Source organism: Tiliqua scincoides, chromosome 1 (assembly GCF_035046505.1).
Source record: "Tiliqua scincoides isolate rTilSci1 chromosome 1, rTilSci1.hap2, whole genome shotgun sequence".
NCBI lineage: Eukaryota > Metazoa > Chordata > Lepidosauria > Squamata > Scincidae > Tiliqua > Tiliqua scincoides.
In genome coordinates this window covers 254,378,955-254,396,861 of record NC_089821.1, presented here as the reverse complement: position 1 = coordinate 254,396,861, position 17,907 = coordinate 254,378,955, and the positions used below count along the sequence as shown (strand labels likewise).

The window sequence follows — 17,907 nt, the reverse complement described above, 5'->3', positions numbered from 1 at the left end:
GGCTCTCTTTTGGGGAGCGCGAGTGACACGCGCCAGGAACGGCGCGCTCGGAAGCTGGGGAGGGCGGAGGTGCTGGTGGCGGAGGGAAGGAAGAGAAGGAGGAGAGCTGAAGGAGTTCCACACACACACACGTACATCCATCCCTACACACCTTGGCTGGCGAGAGCCAGCTGCTCCGCACAGGCACCACACGAGACGCACGCACGAGGCGCTGCACACACCACACACACACACACACACCAGCGCGCGCAGGCAGCTCCCACACCCCGGCAAGAGGGCGCGCGTGGAATCCGGGCTCAGCAGCCAAGCCTCTCTCGATTACTTGGGTGCCTCGGGGACTGCGTGCGTGTGTGTATGCATGCATGTGTGTGTGTGTGTGTCTTTCTCTCTCTCTCTCTCCAGGGTCCCTCTTCTTCCTCCTCTTCCCTCTCCTCTCCCACCCCCACCCCGCTTCCCCCCCCCTTTTGCGCTCAAACTCTGCCTCCCCGAGCCCTGAAAAAATGCCTGCCCGTGAAGCGAGGAGAGGGCACCGGGTCTGTAAATAAGAAGTGAGTACTCGTTACAATGGCGCGTCTTGCTGGCTCGAAAGGCTGCCTTGGAAAGAAAAAGAGAGGAGGAGGAGGAGGAGGAGGAGGAAAAATGCTGCATGCTTCTTTGCTTGGCCGATGCACCCTCGCTCGAGTGCATAGGAGACCCCCAACCCCACCCACCCCACCCTTTGCGGGAGAGCCCGTGTTGCCCCTTCCCACCATCCTTCCTCTGCTTCCCCCTCCCCCCGCCACTCGCCATCCCCACTGCATGGGCTCTGCTGCTGCATGCAACACCTGGGCTCGCTGGCGCTTCGTTACACTTCATCTTTGTTCAAGGGGCGTGTGTCGCTTGGGCTGGGGATGTACGCGGGGGGGGTGGTGGTGGTGGTGGTGGTGGGGAGAATGGAAAATCAAGCAGAAGGTCCGGGAAATCCATCGTCCAGGGATTTTCCAAATCCGTTGCCATTCCTTATAGGCATAGGAAGAAATAGGCTTCAAGAGCATCTTGGGGGGGGGGGGGGAATCTGCTTGCTTTAAAAAGCCAAGCCACCCAAAATTGGTAGAAGACAGAAGACGCATGAGGATTCAGTTCTCTGTCGAGATGCCTTTCAAACGTCCACAGGGGTTTGTCCCTGCTAGGGCGAAGGCTTCCTATTCATCTGGAGGTGGGGGTTGAGTGTTGGCAAGGTGGATGAGCCTCAGTAGGGCTAAGAAGGGTGATGGGGATGGATGGTCAGTGAAGGCTGGGGAAAAGCTGATTGAGCAGCAGTGCACAGCGGTGATCAGTGGAGGAAGACAGTTTTCCGCTGCCATTCTCCACTCCCCCCCCCTCCCCGCTTTGTTAGCTTAGCTGCATTCAGCTTTCTGAAAGGGAGTGGATCAAGGGAACTTGGGGACTGCACTTCCCCAGGGTGCCAGGATTTCCTTCGGAGGAGGGGTGTGCATTGCATCTGGGCATGAGGGGGGCGCTGTTCTAAAAAAGAACACCGTCCTGATGAATAGCAGGATTGATGCAATAAACCTAGATTGCCACCATTTTTGTGGGGGTGGGGTGGGCAGCTTGAGCAGGTTGGCAACATGTTGGGGGGAGAAAATCAAAGTGATAGTGACTGAATTAAGTAATAATGAGATTATGATGGCTCCTTCTTCTCTCCCTTTCCTCATTTTCCTGCCCATCACACATTTCTCTGCCTGATCCACTGACCACTGAAGGCAAAGTATATTTTTGTCAGCTTAATTCCACTGAAGGCTTGAGAGCTGATAACTGCAGTTCAGCCACCTTGTAGATTGCCTTGCCAAACATGAAGACATTGCCATCATCAGTCCAAAGGGAGCTTACATGCAATGCTCTAGGCTACACCATTCAACTGCCATCCTTAAACCATTGACTCTGGAATACTCTCCTTAAAATCAGTGGGACTTGCTCAGTCACATCTATTGCAGGCAAGGCAAGGTGGTTGTAAGACTTCGTCTTTGGGCAGACAGAAGCATCTGATTAGATCAGTGTCCTTGTCCTGTGGAAAAGTTGTCAGACATCCACAGCAGCTGAAGGAATTAGGCATGTGCAGGTGTTATCTGAAGTCCTAGCTTTCCAGGAATTGAAGAAAAAAAATGAGTAACTAGATGACAGCACCATGTGATGAGTCATGAAGAGTGATTCTTTGGGTTTCTCCTCCATGACTACATTCTTCCCCCATCATTAAAAAAAAATTTTTTTTTTAAGTTTATGTCCACTGTATTAAGCAATTTGCTATGGATGATTACCTTCTTCAAAGCCTTTCTCCAAAACCTTCAAACCTACTTGTCTCTCTAGGTTTGAAGGTGCTGTAATGCTGTCATTTAACTTCTTGAATGCTGTACACTGTGCATGTGGATAATGGTACACTACTCTTTCTCCCATTGAGGCTACAATCCTGTCCACACTTTCCTGGGAGTAAGCCCCATGGACCAGTGTTTCTCAAACTGTGGGTCAGGATCCACTAGGTGGGTCACGAGCCAATTTCAGGTGGGCCCCCATTCAATATTTTATTTTTAATATATTAGACTTGATACTACCATGGTATGTGACTGCATTTGAGGAAATATTACAGACCTGTACTTCTAACAAGCTACTCTGTATAGTCTTTTAACAATGATAGTCAATGGGACTTATTCCTGGGTAAGTGTGGGTAGGAGTGCAGCCTAGGATGGTTAAAAATGTTCCTTCTTGATGATGTCACTTCCAGTCATGACATCACTTCCAGTGGGTCTTGGCAGATTCTCATTCTAAAAAGTGGGTTCTAGTACTAAATGTGTGAGAACCACTGCCATAGACTATAATGGAACTTCCTTCTGAATAGACATGCATAGTAGTGGGCTCTAAGACACATTCACCTTTTAGAGTGGTGATGAAGCAGAAAGAAAGATTTATGTCTGCTCTTAGGTGTAGGATTTCTCTACTGCTGTTGAAAATGGTACAGTAACTCAAAGTATATTAATAATTGTAAAAATTAAGACACTCAGTATCATCAGTATCTCAGGGACCTCACACATTCACATGTGCTGATGTGGCATGTTCAACTAGTAATAAATAGTTGTGGGGGCCATATATCACTGATATCTCATTAGCTTTTAGTGTAGTTGCAACTCAGAAACAGTCCTCTAATATTTGTGTGGCATATGTCTGGGGAAATCCTAGGCTCTTGAGCACCTGAGATTTATTTTAAATTTCCAGCCATGAGCATTAATTTTTCAAGCCTCAATACACAGCTATTTTTTTTTTTAAAAAAGGTTTCCCTTAAGAAATACCATGTACTGATTACTCATAATAAATTATTGCTGAAAGTCATATAGGGGAGAAAGCAGAAATGCCAATACTCTAATGATGCATTCTGTGTCAGCACATGGGGTGTATGTATGCATTTAAGAATGAAGAAAGGATTTCTTTGTGTTATGTTTAAATCTCACAGCTGGAAATCTTATAAGTTGTCTTGGAAGTCTCATTAGTACCTAAAATAAATCAGGATGAGTTAAATGGAGAAAAGGATGTGATCATGATAATGATCAGAAACAATAACTATCAGTATCACTACAGTATTACTACTATCAGTAATACTACATCTGTAATTTAGGCTGCAATCTTCACTTACCTGGGAGTAAGTCCCATTGGTTAAAATGGGACTTACTTCTGAGTAGATATTCATAGGCTTGGATTCTTGGATATGTAGTTTTTGATAAGTCTTGGTCTGCAACTATTACAGTATGGTTATCAAAATACATCAGATGAATTGAGTAATACCGTAACGGCAGGTGCTGCCACTTATGGTTCTGTAGTGAACTCTTGCAAGGATGGCCAAGTGGAGTTCATCTACAATGCAAGCAGCTAAACATTAATTGTCAAGTGAATTAATAGATTTTCTCTAACCCTCCAGCAAGATGATGAACCACTAAATAAATCAATGGCAAGCCTTGTAAAAATTAACATTCTGTTTTTCTTTTATTAGTGGCGGCACCTGACTTGCTGGATCCCAAATCTGCCACTCAGAATTCCAAACCCAGGCTGTCATTTTCCACCAAACCCACTGTGCTTGCTTCACGGGAGGAAAGTGAGACAACGATTAATGTTATGAAATGGAAGACGGTCTCAACCATTTTTCTAGTGGTAGTTTTGTATTTAATTATTGGAGCTACTGTATTCAAAGCCCTGGAGCAGCCACATGAAACTAACCAGAGAACAACCATTGTGATCCAGAAGCAGATGTTTGTATCTCACCATTCCTGTGTGAATGACACAGAACTTGAAGACCTAATTCAGGTACTGTAATTCCCTGTTAAAAAGTGTATTCTTGCCATGTTCTAAAGGGAATGTTATTTATTAGTTACATTGTTCTTTTGAAAGTCAAGGATCCAAATCCACTGTAAACCACAATCCCAGGAGCATCAACACAATGCACCAGGGCTGATATTTGTAAGAAATAATAATTGGCACAAGTAATTTGACTCAGGTCCTCATATGGAAAAATCATTGCTAATTCTGTTTTTGATATTGGGCCTGTATTAAAGCTAATCTTTTCACTGAATGCTTCAGCTGTGCTTCTTAAATTGTTTTTCATCAGCAGATGCAATATTGGATAAGTTGTTCTATAACCATATTGTCTGACAAACAAACGGATAAACTAAGCTCAAGCTTTCTTCATTGTCTTCTATGGGAGATTATTCTGAGGCAAAACTATGTATAAACTTCTTTATAGTAAGCATATGCATTTAAGTAGAAAGTTCTAGGTATCTTGTTGGCATCCTTCAGTCTCGGAAGACTATGGTGTCACGCTCTGAATGGTGGTTCTGGAAAAGAGTGTCCTCTCCAGTGCGCGAAGCCTGGGTAAAGTAGGTATGGAGGATAGGCTGTTACCCATGCAGCAAATCCCCCCTTTCCACGTCGCTGAAATGGTCCAATGGAAAGGCAGAGGCCAATACGGTTGGTTCCAGCGGCGTCGCAGGAGTTGCCAGAACGTGACTGTGTTCAGCCATGAACTGCCTCAGGGACTCCGGCTCCGGATTTTGCCTCGAGGTTGACTCCTGAAGCCTTTTCCATAACTGTATGTAGCCACAAGGCAGTGGAGGTTTGGGATCAGAGTTTTCCTTCTCTCAGATGAGCTGCCTTCCCAGGCTGACAAGTCCCATCTACCCGGTGGCTGTTTAGTCGCCTCTTACGACAAATACAGCCAAACTGAGGGCCTATTCTTATCCCCAGCCCCCAGGGGATACCTGGGGTATCTAGGTATACCTAGGTTCTAGGTATATCTTATCTTGTATTGGCAAAAGCTTATTAATGTTTGCCAGTACTCTTTAGAAAACTGTTCTTGTACTAAGAGAACAGGCACATCATTACTCTAAAACCATAGTACTATGTACACTTATTGAGTTAAATTCCATTGGTTCCATTAGTCCTAGTGGGACATATGTTCAGGTAAATATACAAAGGGTAGGCCAGTAAGAATATTTATGCTGACCAACAGCCAGGTTTTTGTTTTGTTTTGTTGTTGAACAAATTTTCTTCCTTCTTGGTTTTTGAAGTAAATTTTTCTTTAAAAGAAGAGTAGTCAACTGTTCCTATGAAAACCCTCATTTTTTAGCCTTTAATGGTTAAGGGTGCAAATCCGCAGTTAATCATGATGAAACTCTTAGTACTAAAACCCTTATACCTGTTGTTCTCAAACTCTCATGTAGAGTTTCCAACCATTAAGTCTTGGTGGGGGGGGGGGACGAAGCAGCAAGGGTCTTTGCAGGGAAGGGGGGGCTGTTCTTTACATTTCTTACTTGCTGCCAGGGTCTTGGGGGTGTGGGGCTCCAAGGAGCCCTCTGCAGTGGTCCTTGCTGCTTGTAGAATGGGGGGGGGGCGGGCGGAATGATTGCAACCAACTTCTCAGATGTGATTGTAAACCGGAAGTGGGTTGTGATAATTTTTTTTTAACATTCTACAAGCTGCTGGAAGCCCTGCAGAAGCAGAGTGACCAGTTACAATGGAGGAAAGAGTGCCTATACCTTTAACTATTGTATAAAAGAGGGAATCTTGGCAAGTGCAAGTTTAAAAACCCTTCCATGTTGAGCTGCAGCTGCCAAAATTCCCTCTTCTATACAGCAGTTAAAGACATGGGCCAGTGGTTTTCAGACTGGGGCGTTGTGATGCCCCAGCCTGAAGGCCCTGGCCTCTTTCCCCTTAAGGGACAGAGGTAGGAGGGAGGTGATCCCCAGGTTCTCACCACTCAGGAGGGATGCAGGGACTGGGGTGCGAGGAGCCTTGAGCGAGTGTCTGCAGGGCTCCCCAGCTCATTAGAAGTGAAAGTGGAGTGATTGTGCTCCACTTCCGGTTTTGTGGAAGTTGGGCACGATTGCTCCACTTTCACTTCCAATGAGCTGGGGAGCCCTGCAGATGCTCGTGCAGGGCTCCCCGCACCCCCAACAGGCTGCTGCAGGGACTGGTGAATGCATCCCAGTCCCTGCAACCCTCCTGAGTGGTGCGATCCTGGGGATTGCATCCCTGCTTCCCCCCGCCCCTCCTGCTGCCTCCCCCCCCCCGTCCCTGCAAGTAGTTACAGCAGTGCAAACTCTCCTAGAGAGTTTGGAAACCACTGGTACAGGCACTGTGTCCTCCATTTTATCTGGTCACTCTGTCTGCAGGGCTCCCCGCACTCATGAAGCAAGTAAGTGATGCAAGAAACAGCCCCCCTTTCCTTGCAGCGGCATGATCCTGGGGATCACATTGCTACTTTCCCCCTGCCCCCCCCAAAAGGAAAAAGGCAGGGACCCACCAGTTTGAGAACCACTGCCTTATGCAGTATTCTCATGCAGTGCATCAATATACATAGTTTTGTGCTTGTAGATTTCAATGCAAACAGTTTTCCTTACAGGGCTCCAGGACATAACAAGAAAAGTGTAACTTTTCCCAGTGATTTAATTGGTTGGAAGCATTTTTTTAAATGGGAGTGTCTTTAGTCCCCTTGAATACACCTGATCACCCTGTTGCTGTTTTATTGAACAGGCTCATTTATGGTTCCTCCTTGTGGAACTGTAGAATGCTCCTGTATTACAGATTGCATGCTGATTATACTTCTAAAGCAGTAATAAAGTAGTATCTAAAGTAGTATCAGAAGAAATTCTTACTCTTCTCCTTGTTAGTCCTTTGCCCTCTATTTCTGCCAACCTGTTATCTTTTGTAGTTACTTACCAGTAGTTGCTCTTGAGAATACATTGTGTCAAGGAGAAGAATTCAGCTGCTCATTTATGGTACAATTATAATAACAGTTTTGCTTCAGAGGGAATTGTTCTCCTGTGTGATTGAAAACATAAACACTAGTTCAGAACTGAATTTTCTGAAAGATAAAAAGGTAAACATAAAGCAATAGTAGGGAATTAGGCAGTGCTAATGATAGAGTGCATGTCAAGAAAATTACAGAAATATATTCATTCACTATAATGTTCTGTTTTCAGACAGTATTTGCTTATTACCTTGTTCCAGACTAAAATTAAATTCAAGCTTGTTTTAAATGTACTTTTAAAAATTATTCTAAGGCTTCAGTCCTCCACACACTTATCTGGGAGTAAATTTTATGAACTCAATAGGACTTGCATCTGAGCAGACATATTTTGGATCATGCCACATCTATCAGGTCCAGGGTAACAACCAGCATGTACATAATGTTTTGAAGTGGACCTCTTTGTGTGCACATGTAAACCATTTATATTGGAACTATACCATGTATATATTCTGTTTTGATCAGTATGATTCTAGCAAGAACTAACTTTAATAGTGGATGTAGGGTGGAACTGACTCTCATATCACTGATATGTGCTAGCTATATGCTGCACTTGTAATCTTTAACTCCATCAATGGACCATCTATATCTTCATTTAGAGAACTGTGTTCTTTTTATAGTCTATCTGTTCACTTTTCCTGTGTAGCTCATTACCATTCACTTTTTGTGTGCATTAGAAGCTTATATTGAGGGAATGCATTTTTCCAAGCTAGCTAGGATTTGAACATAGGTTTTCAGGTATAGCTGTGACAAATGGCCTTGGTATAAATGGCAAATACTAAATTATTTTACTGGGAATTTAAATGATAAAATTGAAGTGAAGTTTTAATTTGGCTGCCTTTCTTACATTCTTGAATTCAGAGCATAATTCTGGGTGCTTGTTGGGCTGGCACAAGTCTCTTGTACTGGCCCAGAAGAGTCAACTCCTTGTGAGTTGGCTGGGCCGGCACAAGGACATGCACCAGCCCGTGGAGGCCAGATCCAGTCTCCATCCTGACACAGACAAGTAGGTGTGTGCCAGCTTCCCTAGGGTGGCTCAGGGTTTGGAGAGGAAAGGGGACGAGTGGAGTGAGGAAGTCCCGGGATGGAAGAGGGCTGGTTGGTGGGAGGGGTGGGGGACCAGGATCTGGCACTTAGGCCTGACCCTAACCCCTGTCCCCAAATTGGGCAGCCTTACATAGGCTGCTCAGATTTGCACTAGTGATTTCGCTGGTGCAAATCTAAGTAGCCAATAGGGCTAGGTGGGGCGTTATTCAGGGTAAGGGGACATAAGTTCCCTTATTCCAAGTTCTGCCCCAGCCTGCACCTAACCTGCGTTGGATACAGCACAGTCCATTTGGCCTGCCTGTTCCAGCACAGGTTAGAATTGTACTGCCTATCTCCTGGCCAACATTTTCCCCTTCTTAAATTTTGTCCAGTCTGAACTTTGTGAATTCCGAAGTCTCACTGCTTTTGTAAAGTCTTCGTATACCTTTAGCTTGATTGAATAAATTTACTGGGGGTCATGGGAGTTACCTTTCTTGAGAGCTCACAATTTCCCAAGAATAGTTTGTGAGAGACAATCCCAGCAGAAATGAAAATGTTAGTATTTATATTGGACCAACAGCCCAGACCTGTCTAATTCCTTGCACTTTATGCAGTACTTTATGGCTCTTTTGTGGCAGCCAGTGCCAGTAGAGCATGTTAAGAACATAAGAACATAAGAACAGCCCCACTGGATCAGGCCATAGGCCCATCTAGTCCAGCTTCCTGTATCTCACAGCGGCCCACCAAATGCCCCAGGGAGCACACCAGATAACAAGAGACCTCATCCTGGTGCTCTCCCCTACATCTGGCATTCTGACTTAACCCATTCCTAAAATCAGGAGGTTGCGCATACACATCATGGCTTGTACCCCATAATGGATTTTTCCTCCAGAAACTCGTCCAATCCCCTTTTAAAGGCGTCTAGGCTAGACGCCAGCACCACATCCTGTGGCAAGGAGTTCCACAGACCGACCACGCGCTGAGTAAAGAAATATTTTCTTTTGTCTGTCCTAACCCGCCCAACACTCAATTTTAGTGGATGTCCCCTGGTTCTGGTATTATGTGAGAGTGTAAAGAGCATCTCCCTATCCACTCTGTCCATCCCCTGCATAATTTTGTATGTCTCAATCATGTCTCCCCTCAAGCGTCTCTTTTCTAGGCTGAAGAGGCCCAAACGCCGTAGCCTTTCCTCATAAGGAAGGTGCCCCAGCCCCGTAATCATCTTAGTCGCTCTCTTTTGCACCTTTTCCATTTCCACTATGTCTTTTTTGAGATGCGGCGACCAGAACTGGACACAATACTCCAGGTGTGGCCTTACCATAGATTTGTACAACGGCATTATAATACTAACCGTTTTGTTCTCAATACCCTTCCTAATGATCCCAAGCATAGAATTGGCCTTCTTCACTGCCACCGCACATTGGGTCGACACTTTCATCGACCTGTCCACCACCACCCCAAGATCTCTCTCCTGATCTGTCACAAACAGCTCAGAACCCATCAGCCTATATCTAAAGTTTTGATTTTTTGCCCCAATGTGCATGACTTTACACTTACTGACATTGAAGCGCATCTGCCATTTTGCTGCCCATTCTGCCAGTCTGGAGAGATCCTTCTGGAGCTCCTCACAATCACTTCTGGTCTTTACCACTCGGAAAAGTTTGGTGTCGTCTGCAAACTTAGCCACTTCACTGCTCAACCCTGTCTCCAGGTCATTTATGAAGAGGTTGAAAAGCACCGGTCCCAGGACAGATCCTTGGGGCACACCGCTTTTCACCTCTCTCCATTGTGAAAATTGCCCATTGACACCCACTCTCTGCTTCCTGGCCTCCAACCAGTTCTCAATCCACGAGAGGACCTGTCCTCTAATTCCCTGACTGTGGAGTTTTTTCAGTAGCCTTTGGTGAGGGACCGTGTCAAACGCCTTCTGAAAGTCCAGATATATAATGTCCACGGGTTCTCCCGCATCCACATGCCTGTTGACCTTTTCAAAGAATTCTATAAGGTTTGTGAGGCAAGACTTACCCTTACAGAAGCCATGCTGACTCTCCCTCAGCAAGGCCTGTTCGTCTATGTGTTTTGAGATCCTATCTTTGATGAGGCATTCCACCATCTTACCCGGTATAGATGTTAGGCTGACCGGCCTATAGTTTCCCGGGTCCCCCCTCTTTCCCTTTTTAAAAATAGGCGTGATATTTGCTATCCTCCAATCTTCTGGTACCGTGGCCGTTTTGAGGGACAAGTTGCATACCTTAGTCAAGAGATCTGCAACTTCATTCTTCAATTCCTTAATAACCCTTGGGTGTATGCCATCAGGGCCCGGTGACTTATTGATCTTTAATTTATCAATGAGGTCTGAAACATCTTCTCTTTTAACCTCTATCTGACTTAACTCCTCGGTTAGGAGGGGCCGTTCGGGCAGCGGTATCTGCCCAAGGTCTTCTGCCGTGAAGACAGATGCAAAGAACTCATTTAATTTCTCTGCCATCTCTAAGTCTCCTTTTATCTCCCCTTTCCCTCCCTCACCATCCAGAGGGCCAACCGCTTCTCTGGCGGGTTTCCTGCTTCTAACATATTTGAAGAAGCTTTTATTATTCCCCTTAATGTTGCTGGCCATGCGTTCCTCATAGTCTCGCTTGGCCTCCCCTATCACCTTCTTACATTTCTTTTGCCACAGTTTATGTTCCTTTTTATTCTCTTCATTAGGGCAAGACTTCCATTTACGGAAGGAAGCTTCCTTGCCCTTCACAGCCTCTCTAACTTGGCTGGTTAGCCATGCACTCTCCTGGATTTAGTGGAACCCTTCTTTCTTTGCGGTATACACCTCTGCTGGGCCTCTATTACTGTTGTTTTAAGCAGCCTCCATGCACTCTGGAGAGACTGGACTCTTTTTACCCTCCCTTTCAACCTCCTTCTAACCAGCCTCCTCATTTGAGGGAAGTCCGCCCGTCGGAAGTCAAGGGTTTTTGTTAGAGATTTGCCTGGTATTCTTCCCCCAACGTGCACGTCAAAACGGATCGCAGCATGATCACTGTTCCCCAATGGCTCAGTAACGCTGGTAATGTTTCGCTGGTACTTCCTTTAGATAGGATTGAGCCACAAATGACTGTTACCCTGCACATGCCTGATCTTGTCTGATCTCGGAAGCTAAGCAGGGTCAGGCCTGGTTAGTACTTGGATGGGAGACCACCTGGGAATACTGGATGCTGTAGGCTTGTACCATAGTCTTTCGAGACTGAAGGTTGCCAACCATGAGATATATATATACTTCCAACTGGGGAAATCCAGCAGTCAGTAACTGAAGTCAAATGTCTTCATATGAAGTCATGTTATCTAAGTGGTGGAATCCTACACTGTCATTAGAACATCACCTTGACATGGTTCGGATCCATGACATAGTGGCAATGTATGAAAGGGCCCCTCATGGATGGTACCTGGGCCATTTGCTAAATTCCAAGGGGCCTCAGTGCAATATGTGTGGTAATGAAGAAGCAAACACATGGGTAGCTTTTGTGATTGATGCTGACTTAGGGCCCACTCCTATCCAATTTTCCAGCCTCGGTGCAACCACAATGCAGCCCCAGTGTAAGGGAACAAATGTTCCCATACCTTAAGGAGACCTCTGTGACTGCTGCCCCACCACAAGATGCAATGCATACCCCATTGGCACAGCTGCACCAGCCCTTGAAAACTGGATAGGATTGGGCTCTTAACCAGCTCCAGCTGAAATTAAAACAACAGTTTAATAGCCTGGGGAAGGGGAAAGGTTTACACTGCTGCAAAAAATAAGGCAGAGTTGCGTAGATGTTTTTGTAGAGGTCATTCTACAATGGAGTGCCACCACTTAAAAGGTCTTTTCCCTTGTTGCCGCACCCCCCACATAGCCTTAGATGGGAAAGGAACTCAGAAGATAAAACAGTAGTAAAGATTTATTATTATTTACTTCTTTAGACTGTCATTTAAATGAAAGCATGTACTTGATATCTTGATATCTGAAAATGTGTTGTAACCTATTCAGATTTAGGAGTAAAGTGTGGCATAGCTGTCTAAAGCAGCGGTGTCAAACATAAGGCCCAGGGGCCGGATGCGGCCTGCGGAAGCTTTTAATCCGGCCCTCAGGCTTTCAGCTGCTGAGCAGTGCTGAAGTGTTACTGCTATAAGGACAGCCCACATGAAAATTGGGCTTCCCATAACTTGAAATACGATCAAGATTTGTGCATTTTCTCTTCTGTCATTTGCAGCTAATGAGTTCCTAAGTGGAAAAAAGTGTTTATTTTTGGTTATGACTTGATTAATGACATCATTTCCTGCCTAATGACATCCCTTCCGGCCTTCAGCAGGCACCATGAATGCTGTTCGGCCCTTGGTATGAAATGAGTTTGACACCCCTGGTCTAAAGTTTCTTTATGGAAGTGTAACGTTGTCTATGCCACCAAAAGTTTGGGGCTAATGGGAAAGTAGATTCATAGGCAAATGTTTATACAAGTGATCCACAGTCAGATTTTTATCTTGCAACAGTTACAGACACTCCTTGGCCTTCACTGTCTCCTTCAAGTATCACAGGACACAGCTGTACTTGCAGTAGTGAAGTACTTGAACCAGTTCTTTTTTCCTTGGTATTATTTCAGATGATGCAGGGCTCTTCACAGGTCACCATGTCGGAGGATATCCATTTTGTGAAATCTCCTTCAGTGCTCCAGTTTGGAAAGGCACAGAGCCCAATCCTATCCAGACTTTCCTGGGAGTAAGCCCCATTGACTACAATGGGATTTACTTCTGAGTAGGCATGGATAGGATTGGGCTCACAGATCACACATATGACTAGGGCTCACATACCAAAGAAATAGAAGAACCTAGTTGTTCAGGGTTTTAAAACTGACGTACAAAAAAATATCCTGCTTTCTCTCTGGGTTGTCCCTCAGAGGCAAACCTCAAAGTTCCACCAGCAAAATACGTAAATTTGAAAACAGAACGCCATTAAAGAAATAAAACTCCACTGAGCTCATACATTCTAGGATGCTAATTTCCTCTCTTTGAAACTTACCAAGCCATGCACCAGGATTACAAGCATGGTTATGTCATTAATGGAAATACAGATGGAACCACCGAGTTATGTATTTATTTTATTTATCACATTTTTATACCACAATTCATCCAAGGAGCTCAAGGTGCTATACATAGTTTCTCCTCTCATTTTGTCCTCACAAAAACCCTCTGAGGTAGGTGAAGCTGAGAGATTGTGACTGGCCCAAGATCACCCAGGAAGTTTCATGGTTGATTAGGAATTTGAACCAGGCTCTTCTAGGTCTAAGTCCAATTCTCAAACCAATATACCACCCTAGTGCTATAACAGTCCAATCCTAAACTGGCTACTGCCAGTAGAATGGGCATGCACATTGTCACGAATGTGCCATAAGACTTATCGCAGCAGTATGAGGGATCATTGTACCAGCAGTAAGGCTGGAGTCAGCCTGTCACTGCCAGTTGGAGGCCGGCACCACCGGAACAGGTTGGTGCTCCACTTGCTGGCAGGGGGCAGGTGGAGGGCAGAACAGAGACGGGGAGAGGTGTTATGGGTCGGGTAAGGGCAGGGACGGGGGCAGAAACAGCTACCTCAGCTATTGCCATATCCCACCCCCCTTCCTGGGCTTGGAAGTTTGACAAGGGGCATTTCAAATTTGCACCAGCAATATCGATATCCTATTGTGACTGCTGGGGCTTTACCCAAGGTAAGTGGACAAATGTTCTCTTAGCTGAAGAAGACCTTCAGCAGTCTCTGTTCCAGCGCTGGATACAGCAGAAGCTGCACATCACAACACAGGACTTTTATTGGGACTGGGCTGTAAGTTGAAAAATAACGAGTGACACGGCCTGCACTTCTAGTATTGAATGTAAAGCCAGCATTGGCCATGATGTTGTAGAAGCAAAGGGATGGGTGCATCTGCGTCTTTACAATATATAAACCATATGTGCTTAGCTTTGTTAGTTAATATAGGGTGCAATCCTAACCAATTTTCCAGCACTGGCATAGCTGTTGCAGTGGGGCACAGTCACGCATTTCCAGGCTGCTGCCACACATGGCCAGCGTGCAGCACATGCACCAGCACATACATCAGGAGGACCAGCTGGGGTTGTTAAGTTGGTGGTGGGGAGGGGGATGTTGAGGGCATTCTGGGGTGGGAGGGGGAGGATAGGGACTGGGCTATGGCTTTTGGTAGCAGAAGTGCCACCAAGGCACTTGGAGATGGCTCTTGGTGGCAAAAGTCCACACGGGATCCTAGCCCTCATTTTTCTATTCGCCTCACCCACTTTCTTTCCTTGGACTTATGTCAGCTACGTAGCTGATGTGGGGCCAAGGAGACCCATAGGGAGCCAGAAGGCCTACTCAGAGGTAAGTAAAACAGTTTTTCACTTGCCTCTAGTTGGACTTCTGGTCGCCCTCCCCCAACACTGGATGCAGTACACGCTCAGCATGGTTGTATCTTCCTCAATGGTGGAGGTTAGGATTGGGCTGTATGTCATGTAGATATGAAATTGAATAGTTTAATAGATTATCAAATTTTATAGTATACAATGACAGAATACACTTATAAAATCATGTATGCAGAACAGAATATGATTTAGTGTGACCAAAATAACAATAGGGGCTGTGTCAGCAGTTTGCATCTATTGGTCTGGAAAGGATGGTAAGCTGGTTAAAAAATATGGATTGTTTGGTAACACAGTACTGGAGTACTATAATAAAACCCAAATTGCCCTATAAAGTGGTATTGATTTAACATGTAACATTTACTCTAGGGAATATGTTACTATTTCCTGGTGGAGAGATTTATAACCAGAATTTTTACACCATTGAAATATATCCAGAAGGCATCTTTTAAGAGTGGGCTGTAGGTTTGCCAAAGGAAACGCAATACCCAACAACCAAAGGAGCATGCATGTGTTATCAGTTCACTAATCAATTCTGACATATGCAACTTAGGACCAAATTAGACAAGCACCTAAGCAGTCCCACTGAGGGTAGTTTTCTTTGATGGCATATGTGGGACCACAAAATCTATGTGAAATTATGGCAGGGCATAGGAGACATTAGTTCTTTGCCTGTATCATGGTATTATCCTGATTATGGCCCTCTGCGCACCATTTTTCATTTAAAAACCTCCCCAGCAATTGGCTTTCAATGGAAGCTTTTTAAAACTTAAAAGTTGCATTCAGGTGAGGCTGCAATCAGAATCAAAACCACAGTGTGGGTAAAGTATTTAAAAAAAATCCCTGCCCTTTTACTGTAGTTTCATTAGATTTCAGTCATGCATACCACGGGGGCTAGGGATAAGAATAGGCCCTCAGTTTGGCTGCACTGATAGTAAGAGGCGACTAAACAGCCACCGGGTAGATGAGACTCGTCAGCCTGGGAAGGCAGCTCATCTGAGAGAAGGAAAACTCTGATCCCAAACCTCCACTGCCTTGTGGCTACATACAGTTATGGAAAAGGCTTCAGGAGTCAACCTCAAGGCAAAATCCGGAGCCGGAGTCCCTGAGGCAGTACATGGCTGAACACAGTCACGTTCTGGCAACTCCTGTGATGCCGCTGGAACCAACCATATTGGCCTCTGCCTTTCCATTGGACCATTTCAGCAATGCGGAGAGGGGAGATTTGCTGCATGGGTAACGGTCTATCCTCCATATCTACTTTACCCAGGCCTCGCGCGCTAGAGAGGACACTGTTCCAGAACCACCATTCAGAGCGTGATACCATAGTCTTCCGAGACTGAAGGATGCCAACCACCACCATGTGCTATTAATTTAAAAAGTTTACCATCCCATTGGGTCACATTTCACATTTAGGTATACATCTAGTCTGGCCCTTAGAATGGCGCTTAACAGCTATCAGTACTCGTGTAACTTCAGCTCATATAACTTCAGCTATCAGCCCTGCTCCACCAGATCCTATGCTCCATGTTGGGCTGAAAAGCCCGAAACAGAGCTCCACCAGTCTGTGCTAGCAAAATAATTGGTAGAGACTGGAGGAGACCTATTGCAGTCCCTGCGCCCTTACTTGGGGGAAGGAGTTGAAAGTTCCTTTCCCCCAAGGAGGCTTTAGGCAGTCCTAGCAGGGCTGCTGCTGGATACAGCACTACCCCTTTTGGTGCTGCTGCAACCGGCAGTGCTGCTTCTATTAGGATTGGGCTGTTACCTGCTCTTGTGGGCCTGTCGATGACCACCAGCACCAGTGGGAAGGCTCTGGCCTTCCTGCCAGTGCACCTGGCCTTGCAGCCCTTTACAGCACTTCTGCAACAGCGTATGCCAGTGGAATGCATTTTCTACTGGTGCAGGCCCTCTTTAGGATTAGGCCATAAATCAATGAATGCTTCTCTGTCCCCAAAGAGCTCACAACCTGAAAAAGAAGCAGAAGAGACACCAGTGATATCCACTGGAAAAGATGTGAAGCTGGGCTGGAAAAGGACAGTTGCTCACCCCTTGCTAATTACAAGGGCACCACTTTAAAAGGTTTTCTTTGCCCCATTAGAAGGGTTGTGTGTATTTGACTGCATGATAGAAACATGAACTGAGTAGTTTTGTGTCATTGGAATCATGAGCCATATGTTATTGTGATATATCAATATTTCCATAGCAATTGATCATATAAAAGGAATACCTAATCATATATAACAGGAATCTACTTTAGGAGCTATTGTATAAGCATAGTAACTTGCAGACTGGACAGTAATAACACAGGAATGCCATTGGAACTATGAAGCCTGGTGCAAATTCTCACCAGTCAGTTGTAATGGGCAGGAGGGGAGAAGGGGTGTGCATTACTCAGCATTACTTGTGCATTACTTTATCTGCAGTATTGCTCTACCTGAAGCCAACTCATAGGGATTAATACCAGACTGTAATCCAAAGGAAGCTTATGTGGAAATGCATGAATGCAAACTTGACTGCAAACTTGATCAGGCCAAAGATCATCCACAAACTATAAATAAGGAAACATGGCATTTATGTGGCAATAATAAACATCATGCTGAGCAGCCAAGAACACCATGTGGTGTTAAACTCAGCAGTTACAAGTGCAATGTTCGGTTGTCAGCACAGCACCCACCTGTTCTTTGAGTTCTTGAAATGCAAATAGAAAACAGGCAGGCAAGGTAACCCAATTTATATGAGATGCAGGCTCAAACAGTGTTGACGGGTAAATTCTTGATCATCTGGTGTCACATTTAAATTGGGCCTTAGTTCCATATAAGTGAGTAGTGCTTACTTGCCATCATTTTAGTCAGAGGTGAATATTCTCCCATTGTTTTGAAGATGTAGGTGTAGTGCTATAACTCAAAGCACACTTATTTTAAAGGAAATTTCATTACAGTCAGTGAGACTTACGGCACAATCCTAACTTTGACTTGTAATGGTGCAGGCCACCTGCACTGTCTCCCAAGTGTCACAAACATGCCAGAAAGTATGTTTGCACTGACTTGGGAGCAGGCCGTGCACAAGGATGTGTGCTGGCCTGCCACTGCAAGATCCTGTCCTTGTGCTGGCAGAGCAAGGTAAGTTTGTGC

The 17,907-nt window shown here is 45.2% G+C and overlaps 1 protein-coding gene across 1 annotated transcript in view; it reads left to right on the top strand.

Moving 5' to 3' along the window:
- The first annotated feature begins 461 nt into the window (after positions 1-461).
- KCNK2 (potassium two pore domain channel subfamily K member 2) overlaps positions 462-17,907 on the top strand; it is a 99,531-nt gene continuing 82,085 nt past the window's right edge. Inside the window, exons 1-2 of the mRNA XM_066611710.1 lie at positions 462-548; positions 4,013-4,323. Of these exons, the coding sequence (XP_066467807.1) occupies position 548; positions 4,013-4,323 (312 nt within the window). The 5' untranslated portion in view covers positions 462-547. The remainder of the gene's footprint in view (positions 549-4,012; positions 4,324-17,907) is intronic.